A 12,729-nucleotide genomic window follows, 5' to 3' on the forward strand; every position below is an offset into this window, starting at 1 on the left:
GTAATGAAACCAGTGTCCTTACTGTCCCTGATGGTCTCCCACCCAAACACACACCCTGGGGGAAGCAGGTGACAGGTCAGTTGGGCGGCTAGGTGGTCTTCTGAAGCAGCATGAAGGTATCTGGGGCCCTGACCGGATGGGATGGCCAGGCGGGAGCCTATGCCACCAGGAGGACCCCAGCTTGGCTCTGGGAGCTTTGCCCCGAGGGTCGGTGGGAATTGGCTGCCAGCCCTTTTCTGGTCTTCCGGAGACCCTACAACCTGAACTGCATTAGGAGCGGGTGGTCATTAGACTGGCCCCCTGAGGAAAGGATAGAGCCTTTCCCAGGGAGGGCTCCTGAACCACTCCTTTTTTGCAGACAGGAAGGGAAAAAGTGTAATCAGTCACAGAACGTGGGGTGTGGGAGGCCCCAGGCTCTTTGGGGTAGGACAGCTGACGTGGGGGCGGCAAGGACTGGGAGTGCCCCAATTCCATTTTTCTCTGTGGGACGACTCCCTGTGCAGGGAGGGGAGGAGCCACCCATCTCCCTCCTGGTCTTCAACCCTGTATTCAAGAGGTACAAGTGCACTGCATTTCTGGCCGTGTCCTTTTCCTGCTGTTCTCCTTGTTCTCAGGCAAGGAGGAATCATTCATGTTCCCTGAACGTGAGAGGAGGGGATGGCGGGAGCCAGCGAGCAGCCAGGGAAACGCAGTACCCGCCCGCCCCCCAAGCTGTTCCAAATACTGCCTCACACTCTAGGTTCCGCCTGCTGCGTGTGGGATTTGGCGTTTCCCACGGTTGCCTGAGACACGGGCCTTCCCAGACACTAGCGTAGACAGGAAGGTGGGCTGGGAGGTCCCTTGTGTCCCCCACCCTGCCCCGACGGGCTGTCCTGGCAGCAGGGCCTGCGGGCTGCGGGGGCAACAGGCGCACTCCCCCCCAGCCCCGAGAGGGCGCTGTGGGCGCCGCCATGGCGCGGCCGGAGGCATCCCCGGGGAGGAGCCTCTCCTGAAGCCGCCTCCGCGATCGCAAACCCGGAAGACGCGCTCAGGCTGCTCGAAGGGTGAGGTGCGGGCCGGCACGGCCATGCAGCCGCTGGAGGTGGGTCTGGTTCCTGCTGCAGCGAGGGAGCCGAGACTGACCCGCTGGCTGCGGAGGGGCAGCGGGATCGTGGCGCACCTGGTGGCTTTCGGCTTCACCATCTTTCTGACAGTGCTGTCGCGGCCAGGAACCAGTGAGTGGGCGGGGCCACGGCGCAGGGGGCGGGGCCGGGGAAGGGGCGGGGTTGATGTGCAGAGGGGCGGGGCCGCGCGCTGAGGGAACCCAAGCAGGCGGCCCTAAGGGTGGTGGGGGCCACAGGGCGGGTTATCGGGTTCAGGGGATCCTGGGAGGGTGGGGCTTTGCGTGTCATAGGGGGAAGGGCGGATGAATGGACCGAGCCGAGTGACCACTTTTTAAAAAAAGTTATTTATTTTTAATGGGAAGTCAGATTTACAGAGAGGAAGATCTTCAGTCCTCTGATTCGCTCTCCAAGTGGCCAAAGGGCTGGAATTGAGCTGATCCGAAGCCAGGAGCCAGGAGCCCTCTCCAGGCCTCCCATGCCGGCGCAGGGAGCCAAAGCTTTGGGCCATCCTCAACTGCCTTTCCCAGGCCACAAGCAGGGAGCTGGATGGGAAGTGGGGCTGCCAGGACTTGAACTAGCACACCCATATGGGATCCCAGTGTGTGCTAGGGGAGGACTTTAGCCACTAGGCTGCCATGCCAGGCCCTGAGTGACCACTTCTTCCCTAGCAGAATACTCCCTCCCCAAGAGGGTCTGCATGAAGAAAGGGGGGCCCAATGAGGAATCTAGGCTAAACTGGTATGTGCTTGCAGGGAGTCCCTGCTGGTTGCTCACCCTAAAGCCCCTGACTGCTGTGCTTTATCCCACATCCCTGATTCCGAGTTAGGGACCAAACATCTGCCCTTCCCCTGTGGTCAGACTCTATGGGCTCCAGCTGTTGGGGCAGGAAGGATGGTGCCCCCCGCACCCTCGCCATCAGCCTATTCTCTTTGGTCCTCAGGTCTTTTCTCCTGGCACCCTGTGTTCATGGCCTTGGCGGTGAGTTTGGGCTTCTACCAGCAAGGGATATGTGGATATGCTGGGCTTCACCCCTAGACTAGCATCCAGCCTTCAAAAAGTACAGCCTTTGTACAGGGTCTCGGGAGCAGGGGACAAGGGGGCATAACAGCTGTGGCTCCATCTTCACACCCGCCCCCATACACAACCCCCAGAACCCCTGGGCCTGGGAAACCTGGAGGGCTGGGCCACCTGTAAAGCATCACGTAGTTGAGAAGGCACAACATCTTCCTCCGCTTCTGGAAGCTTAAGCTGAGAGGAGGGATTGGAAGGGGTGATCTCCCCTGGGCTTTCCCTTCACCCTGAGAGTTGAGGTGCCTCCCTAAATGGTGACAGTTGTCCTGTGGTTCTCTGTGGAAGCCCTCCAGCCTTGGCCTTTTGTCCTCTTTGTTTGGGTGGAGGAGGGCGGCTGATCTTTCTCAGCCCTCCGAGTCAGCACCATGGGGGCTCACAGGCCTCCCCTGTGTCCACAGTTCTGTGTCTGTATGGCCGAGGCCATCCTGCTGTTCTCACCAGAGCACTCCCTGTTCTGCTGCTGCTCCCGAAAGGCACGGATCCGGCTGCACTGGACAGGGCAGACACTGGCCATCCTCTGCACAGCCCTGGGCCTGGGCTTCATCGTCTCCAGCAGGACCCGCAGTGAACTGCCCCATCTGGTGTCCTGGCACAGCTGGGTAGGGGTGCTGACCCTGCTGGCCACCAGCGTCCAGGCACTGTGGGGGCTCTGCCTTCTCTGTCCCCGAGCTACCAGGGTCTCCAGGGTGGCTCGTCTCAAGCTGTACCATCTGACATGTGGACTGGTGGTCTACCTGCTGGCCACACTCACAGTGCTCCTGGGCATGTACTCAGCATGGTTCCAGGCCCAGATCAAAGGGGCAGCCTGGTATTTCTGCCTGGCACTGCCCCTCTACCCAGCCTTGGTGATCATGCACCAGATCTCCAGCTCTTACCTGCCGAGGAAGAAGATGGACATGTGAATTCCTGCAGGCTTGGGTGTAGCCTTGGTGTTGAGTACTTCCACTGGTGACCTCCAGAGGGGACCTGCTTTGGAAGTGGTCAGGTTTTGTTTTTGTTTTTGTTTTTTGCACTTTTTGGGTTGGTGGGGGGTGGGGGCTGCAGAAACTCAAGGTGCTATTTATTGGGAGGGAGGACTCAAGGGGGCAAAGGCCCCAGGTGCACGTGACCGCTGCTCAAGAGCCTGATCCTAAAGCCTCCCTCTTCCTTAGATGGAGTAGCAGGTGGTGGCAGAGGTGGATTTAGGGTAATCGTTTCTGTTTGCTGTACACCTGACTTCAGCGCAGGGTTCCTGGATGTTATCTGTAGTAGACACAGCTGTCTGAGTCACTTTGGAGAATGTGCCGTGTGGTAGAAAGAGGCCAGGAGTCTTGCTTATGGGCTCTGGTCTCCTAGGTATGGTTGTGTGTGACTTCCGATAAGTTGCGTATCTCAGGACCTGAGTCTCCTCAGCTAAGAAATGAATGTATTGTTTTAAAAGATTTGTTTATTTTTATTTGAAAGGCAGGTTTTACAAGGAGGAGAGCAAGGTCTTCCATCCACTGGTTTACTCCCCAGATGGCTGCAACGGCCAGATTTGAGCTGCCTGGAAGCTGGGAGCCAGTAGCTTCTTTCAGGTCTCTCATAGTGGAGGATCCCAAGCACTTGAGCTGTTCTCCACTGCTTTCCCAAGACACAGAGAGGTAGAACAGCTGGGACACGAACCGGCACCCATATGGGATGCTGGCCCTGCAGGACAGAGGATTAGCCCACTGTGCCATCCCACTGGCCTTAAGAAATGAATGTTTCTAAATAGTCTCTAAGCGTCCGTCAGGTTGATGCTTCAGAACATCCTCTCCCAGCCTGGATCACGTGACTCACGTAGCAGCCTATGGATGGGAGTTCTTACATTCATCGTTCTTATCCTCACCCAGTGGGACTAGTCTGCCCTGGTGACCCTACAGAAGTTTGCCAACCTTTCCCCTGGCAGGCACTGTGGATAAGCAGGGGTCTAGGTGACAATAAAGGCACTAAAGTAATTTTAAAGTTTTTACAGGAGGGGAACCGTCTGGCTTAAACATGCTGTAGCTCGTGGCTGGGGTACTTAGCATGCTAAGAATTTCCTTCTCCTGAATCCTAGGCAGGCTGGTGCTTTACCCTCCCAGGGCCCATGTTCTTGCTTGAGTGCTGAGCTTTGTAGAGCTCTTTAAAGCTCTAAGAATACAACAGGGACCAGGGAAGTGGGACAGGGCCCTTCTACCTGAAGAAAACAGCCACCCTAGTTCCCTTCTCTTCTTGACATCGAAGCTTTTGGAGATGTCTCCTGCCAGCCCTAGGCTCAGGAGAGGGCTGAATTCTAGTGCCAGCTGACAAACAGTGGCCAGGCTCCCTTCCCTGCAGAGACACCCCCTCCCCCACACCCACTGAGGGTAGGGAGTGTTGACTCCCTGATGGGTCAGCTGTGGCCTGCTTAGTTGGGGTGCTGGGATGTCCACAGCTCATGGCATGGACAGAAGCCAGGCAAAGCTGCTTGAAGTAGGCTGCTCTGTGGCAGGTCTGGGGTGCACAGGCGGAAGCTCAGGTTCCCCCCACCCCCAGTAGGGGCAGCGGGGAGTATTCATACATGCCAGCAGGGTGGAGTTCTCAGGTTTGCAGAAGATCCCGGCCTTCTCCCCTGGTGGCTCTGAAGCAGGGAAGTTGGGTGTGATTCAAGTTGCTAGAGCAGGAGGCTCCTCCTGGGCTGGGTGGCACTGGCATCTCCTTGGAATGCTATAGACCCCTGGCAGTGAAATGAGGCCTCTGCTATACAGAGGGCATGGGTTCCTGATTCCTCCATTGCTCTCTCCACTCTCAAACCTGCCAAGCTGGTGTGAACTTGGAAGATGCGGCAGTCCCAAAAGAGGAACTGCCTTGTCTCTCCCCTCAATCACGGCCAGCACTGGCACTTTTACCTGGTCTGCGGCAGGGCAGGAGAGCCAGGTGAGGTTCACCAGCTTGTTCTGAAAGCAAGCAGGCCACACTGGAAAGCTTGAGCCTGCCTGAGGTGTTGCCTGCTCCCAGGTGGTGCGGGGGCTGGGGGCGGGTGGGCAGGCACATTGACAGCCGGCGGTTTGCGTGGGCTGTGCCATCTGATGTCTATTCCCAGCCATGGGAGGAAGGGGGGTTGTTTATATTCCCTAGGAGGAAGGGGCCTTGCTGCCGCCTCTCTGACCAGTGTGGCAGAAAGGGAGTGCAGGGCAGAGGGGAGGGCACAGGTGGTCTCCTTAGTTGAGTCTGAGTGCAGTACAGGGAGGGGTCACCAGGGGGAGCCCTTTCTGGCAGGCCAGATTGCTAGGGTGGTGCTGTCTCACCTCCCGCTTTTGGTATCTTCCCCTATCACCACCTGCCCTCTCATGCTGGGGCAGAAGCTGGAACCCCCATCAAACCTCAGTGCCAGGAAACTCTTCCTCCAGCTGGGATCTTGGCGTCTGCCAGCTGCTTGTGCCTCCTGCTTGTGTCTTCCTCCTCCCTGCACCCTCCCTTCTCCCCATCTTCCTGGATGTTCTGTGTCTGGGGTAGGAGCTGGGTTCCTCAGCAACAAGCCAGAGGCACTGGGGGCAGAAGCAAAGATCTGTCCTTTTGCTCTTGTTGCTGGGCTGGGGAAAGCTGCTAGTAGAAAACAAAACAAGAACAACAAAAAAAAAACAGGGTGCTCCGATTTAAAAAAAAATCACTCACACGTTTTGCCTATCATTTGCACAAATTTCCATATCAGGCTCACCAAGTCCTGATTCCAAATTTGATTATGTTCCATGTTTGATTATATTCAGACTCAACCTTGAGGACATCAGAAATGTGGATGGTGTTTGTATCCAAATCCAAATGATAATAAGGTTGCTATTTTGGGTTTGGAATACCCTCCTAAGCCCCAGTCTTTCCTGTACCCACCCCTTCCTGCCCTTGAGACCGCCTTGGCTGCAGCTGGTGTAGAATGCCAGGAGCTACAAGCCCTGTCTGGGGAAGTCTAACAGGGATCACCTTGCCTCTTCAGCTGCTGTCACCGGCCCTGTCACGGGGGATGGGGCAGACTAACCCTTCCCCACTGTCCCTTCTTTGTCATTATCCCCACCCCTGCACTTCCATGCCTGGATGCTGTGGGTCTTGTTTTGAAAACTTCACAGAGGGAGATCCAGGCATGCACTGGGAGCCAGCTGGCTGCTGAGCCGAGGCCTGCTCAGAGTTAATAATAATAATCATTAGCTGAATGGTGCTGGGACCTTTCAGCTCCAGATCCCTAAGCACTTGCGTACTGAGTCAGCCAGCCTTCACTTTCCCCCTCTGCCTGGGCCTGAAAAGGGAGGCCCCGTGGGAGTTGGGGGGGTAGTCAGGAGTGTTTTCGCCTAGCCATGGTCTGAGGTGCCTCTCCCCTGCAGGTGGGCACTGAGAGCCACTGTCAGCAACCTACCTTGGTTGGCTTTGCATCCGATGAAGGTCAGGCTTTTTTGGGAACACCATGTGTATTGGCAATGACTGGCAGTAGCAGCAGCAACAGCTGTTCACCCCAAATCTTTGCTACCCTCCTCTGCCTCCAGAGGGCATTTGTAATCCTGAGGCCCTTTCTGCAAACTCAGGGAACAGGAAAACTTGGGGTCCTTTGCATGTGGTGCCCCTGTATCTGACTGGCATTAAGATCCTGCATGTCATGAAATGAAAGGTGCATTGTCTCCGGGAGCAGGCAGCAGTGAGGGTCTCCCTCAGGTTCTCGTCCCTGTGTAGCCATGGGCAGATCAACTCACTGTTTCACCTACCTCACAGGGCTGTTGTGAGGGGTTAGATGCCAGAAAGGAATGTTTGCAGGCACTGGAAAACAAACATTAAACAGATGTAAACAGGTGGTGTAACTGTGTTTCTTGTCCTTCTAACTGAGCCTTTCTCTAAGCAGGCAATGAACAGTCATAGATAATGATACTCAGAGGCTGTGCTGACCTTCCTAAGTGTCCACTGATGCAGGCCTTTCCAGCTACAAGGTCAGCGTTTATCCACTCCTTCCAGAAATGCTGGCAAGGCTGCAGCTAGTGTTATTTTGCTCCAAGGGCTGCCCAGCTGGTGCTCTTAAGGGACACTGCCGACAGAGTAGACTGCTGCCAGGTCCATCCTGCTGGCCTCAGAGCTGCTGGTCACAAGCCTATGGCTGTCTCTTCTACCACATCCTGCCCTGCGGAGGAAAAGGCGGGCATCCTGGCAAGGAGGTGAAGAGAAGCCAGGAGAAACAAGACACAGCAGGTGGTGTGGTTGGCATGGGCGGGGGAGATGCAGAGCCAGGAGGGGCGTGGCCCCAGGCTCCCAGACTCCTTTCCTGCTCTCAGAGTTGGGTCACAGTTCACCCCCTCCTCTCAAGCAAAGTGCTTTACTGGAATTGGAATGCAGGGGTGTGTGTGAGTGTGTGTGCATGTGTTCACCAGGAGCAGTTCTGTTTAAGTTAAAGGAAAGAGCCTTGCCATTCCATTTGTGTGAGAACAGCCAACTGCCTGCCTGGAGTGGACATGGAGGCAGGAGCCACAGCAGCACAACACTAGGCTTTGTGCAGACAGACACCTTCTGCAGCAGAGTGCCCCTCCCCCACTGTGGGGGCGAGAAGAGGGGAGGTGATCAGAGAATAACAGTCCCAGTTTTAATCCCAAAATGAGGTTCTGACTTGTCTTGAATCAGATTAAGGAACTGTTTCATTGTATGCAAGAACATAGCTGTTTTCATTGAGATAGCTGAGAGGCCCCAGCATCCCTATACTGAAAGCAGGTGCCTAAGGATGCCCAGTCCCCCATTGGCTAACTACTGCCAAGTGGAGACTACTGCATACCTCTCAGTACTCCCAGCTTGTGGGCCCCATGTGTACGCACACTGCTTTGGGAGTGAGCAAGATGTGCCTTCTGTGCCAGTGCCAAATGGCTTCCTGTCCTGGCTCACCGGATACTGGCTCCTCCCAGGCCCTGGTTCTGTGCATTCTGCAAACCAGGGACCACACCCTGGCCAATACAGCCTGGGAAGCCTAAGTATGCTCCCCACCAGCCATTTACTCCTGGTAGTGTGTTCGCCTGGTGAAGGACCCAACAGGTAGCAGAGTTACATGTCCTCTCCCAAGCCCCAGCATCATTTCCCTGTGGAGCACTGAGCTCGCATCTGCTAAAAAGCAACTATCGGTAGCACCCATCCCTTCCCCACTGCCCTGAGATGTACCAAGGAGTGACTCAGGAAAGTGCTGCAAGACATGGCAGAAGGGCACACCTTGCCAAGAATCTTTGGAAGTGCTTGTGGGCTGTGGTGGGTTAGTGGTGGGGCAGGAAAGGTTGAAGCGGTACAACCATGGACTTCTTTGTGACAACAGAGGGAGAAGCGTCAAGGCATCTCAGGCTCAGAGACAGGGGTTGGCACAGGTCAAAATGCAGGGGAGAAGTCTGAGTTAGTCTCCCCCGACACCTGTTCTTGTTGCCAGTTTCGCCCTCTCAGCCAAGCTGTCAGCGATGGCCAGCACTGCGCCTGCGAAGGTGAGCAGCTACATAGACTGCAGGAGTGCTCTGGCATCAGCATCTCGCATATCACTGGTGCCCAAGGTTGCTCTGATATGACTGCGTAGGAAGTGTTTCTGCCTTACCAGACCACTGCTTCCTCATGAAGTTGAGAAGCTGACTTTTGGGGCTGGAGTCATGGTCTAGCTCCTTAAGCCATAGCACCAGCATCCTGTAGAGGCACTGCTTTAAGACCCAGCTGCTCCACTTCTGATCCAGCTTCCTGCTAACGTGCCTGGGAAAGCAGCAGAGGATGACTGAAGTCCTTAGGACCCTACACCCACACAGAAGACCTGTAAGAAGCTACTGGCTCCCGACTGCAGACTGGCCCAGATCTGGCCATTGAGACTATTTTGGGAGTGAATCAGTGGATGAAAGATCTCTCTCTCTCTTTTTCTCTCTGTAACTCTGCCTTGCAAATAAAAAAAAAAAATAAATCTAACTTCCTGGATAAAGGAGAGCTCCCCTTTGGATAAGATTTTATACGTTAGAAATTAGGAAAAAAAAAAGAAAGAAAGCAGGTAATAACTTCAAACTCTGATGTCTTTTGTCCCCCTCCCACATCTTTTCCCAGGCCCTTTTTGGAATCCATGACAAACCTGTTCCAGAAGCACCAAGAAAGTGACCAAAGAACCTGCATGGCTGGAGTTCAGAATCCAGTCCACTTTCTGACAGGCTCTACCTACCAAAGTGGGAGCTGTTTGCTTCCAATCCGTGCTAAGGACTCACTGCACTGTCATTAACCTGTCTAGTTGCGTTGAACAAACCTTGAGCCTAATGAAGGTGAAAACATGCTGGCGGTAACCAACCACTCACAACATCAAGATACTCTGGCAGCGAAAGGGAACTGCTCCCCATTATTTCCAACCCAGTCCCATCATTTTTCCATCGTACATCTTAGAGATCCAAGAATTCTTTCATGACCTACCAATGTAGCTCCATGTTGTGGGTTTTCTAAATTCTCACCCGCCAGTGCCTCAGGGACCTTTCTTTTGAGGATCGATCTCAGAGGTCCACCGAGCAGTCTAGTGTGCTGATCACAGCTGCCAGCTCCCAGGGAATGTGTGTGGTCTGTGAGCTAACACAAGCTCTTACCAATTTTTCATGGTTGAAAAGGCACCAAAGACATGTCAAAATTATATGAGATTCAAATTTCAATGTCCATAAATGTAATTTTTATTGGATTCTGTTTTGGATATGGTTTTTATGGTGTCTCCTGGAAGGCTCATGTGCTGGAACCTTGGTCCTCAGTGAGGTGTGATGATGGTGGGCGAGGAAACCTTTAGGAAGTAAAGCCCAGTGGGAGGTAATCAGGTCACCGGGGAACCTCACCTTCAGAAAAGCTTTTGTGGGCCCTGCTCAGTTCCCATCAGTGTTATTAGGAAGACAGCAAAGGGTAGGTTTTTGATGCAATAATTAAAATACCACTGGAACACCCACACCCCATGTCAGAGAGGCAGGATTTGGCTCTACTCTACTTCAGTTGTCTGCTAACACGCATCCTGAGAGGCAGCAGTGATAGCTCCATGTGGGAGAAGTAGATTTAAGTTCTGGATTCCTAACATTGACCCAGCCCAGCCCTGGTTGTTTGGACGTTTGAAGACTGAACTAGCAAACAAATCTCCCTCACTTTCAAATAAAATGAAAATCTTAAATACACACATAAATAAAGCCAACCTGGTTCCTGCATGCCTCTGGCTCCCTGTTGCCAATGACATCTCTTCTACACATGTTCTTGCCATGGCCAGGCTCTTGCCTAAAGTCTTCCATTAGGCCCTCAACAACCAACCAAATAGCTGGGACCCCTGATCACCTTCCAAAACTGTGAGCTAAACAAATGTCTTTTCTTTATGAAGTGCCTGGGGTGTTTTCTTACAGCAACAGACCCCGGAGGCATGCAACGGAACAGAGCTACAGTGGTTTGTGAATGTGTTAACTGTGGCTGTCACCTGCTAAAGGGGGCACAGCTGAGTTCTAACAGAAGGTATGGCCTCCATAACTGGACATGTCACTATCTGGCTTGCTACAGAGTCTGCTGACTCACAGACTACTTTGATGCCTAGCTGTGTATTGTACCCATGCCCTGCTAACACCATCTAAGCATTCCCTCCCCGACAGGCCCACCCACATGCTGAAAAGATAAATGAACCAGTCACAGCCTGTGCCAGAACGGAGACTCAAGCCAGGTTTAATGATCATTGTCTCGTTTTCAGAGCCTAGAGACTCTGAGGCGTGCCAGCCTAGGTTGTACACAGTGGGAGGCAGCGGGGTGGGGAGGGGGCAGGTCCCGGACACAGGAGGCCTGCTGCTTGGCCAGCAGGGCCACCAGGAAGTACAGAGGTCAAAACACACAGGAAACGGGAACTAGTCAACTTTGCTCTCCCCAGCTGGGGTGCACTCTCTCTTCTGGCCCCTTTCCTGGGGTGGGGGTGGGAGCGGGCATAAATACAGGCAAAGAAAAAAAGACTACAAATATAATCACACAGATTGTAGAGCCCTGTCATCCTCTGTCTCCAAGGACACCTGCTTTCTGGGAGGCCTGTCTGGTTTCTGGGGATGGGGCGGGGGAGGGGAGAAGACGACCTTTCAGCCTTTTCCTCTAACCACACCTGGCTGTTTTTTATGTGGGGAGGAAGGGTTTACATAATGCCAGGTACACAGCTACCTTTGGTTTCTAGCGACTGACACAAGGGGAAGGGGTCCATCAGCTGAATCTCGGTGGGGACAGGAGTCGGGTAGGGCAGGCATGTCTACCAGGCTTCTCCAACTGGCAGCCAAATGAACAGATCAGGTATGGAGTGGAGGGTTGCAAGGCCCCTTCTCATCCCCAGAGCTGGCAGGATATGAGAGGAACGCAGCTGGAACCCATCCCTCCAGCAGAAGCCTTGCTTTATTTGCACTTTCACTTGACTCTTGCTGTGGAAGGTGGGCGGGGGTGGGTGGGTGGGTGCCTAGAGGGCACCAAGAGGGGAGACTTTTTTCCCAGGGTTCCTGAGGGTGTCCTAGCACCTACAGCTCTAGTAACAAAATCCTCAGAAGTCTCTGGTATAGAAACAGACCACTCTGCCCTCCTGCCCATGTCTTATTGGGGCAATGGCAGCTTACAGGTAGTTTCTCCCCTGCTGGTCCTTCACCGAACTCCTCCTATCATTGTTTCCTTCTCTCTCGCTCGCTCACTCTCTCTCTCTCTCTCTCTCTCACACACACACACACACACACACACACACATTTTTTCTCCCTTTGAGGAGACAGCCAGTCCCTCACGACTCCTTCTCTCAAGCTCTTTAGCCCTTCACAGAAAGGCAACTCAGTGCTCTGCAGAGGTGAGTGGAACCTCAGGGAGTTTGGAAGCTAAAGCAGAGGAGTTTGCATGCGACAGGAGCCTGGTGTGTTCACTGTCTCTCTCTTGTGGGGCAAGATGGTGTGCATGAAGTCGCATATGTCGGTGAAGACCATTCTGAAAGTGGCATTTGTGGGGACCACGAGATTCCGTGTCCTGAGGAAGTCAGGGTGCTGCTGTGCATGCACAGCTAGGAGCATGCGAGTACTTGGGGAAATGCTGCACCTCCATCTCTCTTCTCCTCTCTCTCCAAAACAAGGTTACCCATGAAGGATGGCCGGCAGCCTTGAGATCCCTGCAACTGGCAAGGTGGAGATCCCGAGTTCCAGTCCTCTTCCCCACACTTCACACTCAGGCCCTCCTAGCCACAGCCCTCCCCACCACCCCAGGTAGACAACACTTCTTGGAGCTAAGAAAGCTGATCAGAAAACTACAGAGGACCTGGAGAATTTGCAGGAGACAGAAAACGTGTAGAAAAGACACACAGTAAAGGACCACAGGGACCTTTTCACCTCCGCCCCGCTCTCCCCGCCACCCCTGGCCTCTGTGTAGAGCAGCAGCCCCCCCAGGTTCTGCAGGCGGGGCGGGGGGGGGGGAGTGACAGAAGCTGTCAGCTCCACATGCCAAGTATGCAGCAACCTTGGAGGGAAGGTAACGCTGGGCTCACTCTTCTCAAGTCCCTCCGGCCTGACAAACAGGACCACACAGCCTTCTCTGACCAAGAGGCTGGGCTGGGCTGGCAGAACTTGTTACT

General features: G+C 54.2%; 1 protein-coding gene across 1 annotated transcript; it reads left to right on the top strand.

Moving 5' to 3' along the window:
• Positions 1–733: 733 nt before the first annotated feature.
• On the top strand, positions 734–4,477 carry LOC101526059 (probable transmembrane reductase CYB561D1). Its single transcript, XM_004581969.2, has 3 exons — positions 734–1,214; positions 2,044–2,081; positions 2,573–4,477. The coding sequence occupies exons 1-3, from the start codon at positions 1,067–1,069 to the stop codon at positions 3,074–3,076; spliced, it is 690 nt and encodes a 229-aa protein (XP_004582026.2). The 5' UTR covers positions 734–1,066; the 3' UTR covers positions 3,077–4,477.
• Positions 4,478–12,729: the final 8,252 nt, after the last annotated feature.

Source organism: Ochotona princeps, chromosome 2 (genome assembly GCF_030435755.1).
Source record: "Ochotona princeps isolate mOchPri1 chromosome 2, mOchPri1.hap1, whole genome shotgun sequence".
NCBI lineage: Eukaryota > Metazoa > Chordata > Mammalia > Lagomorpha > Ochotonidae > Ochotona > Ochotona princeps.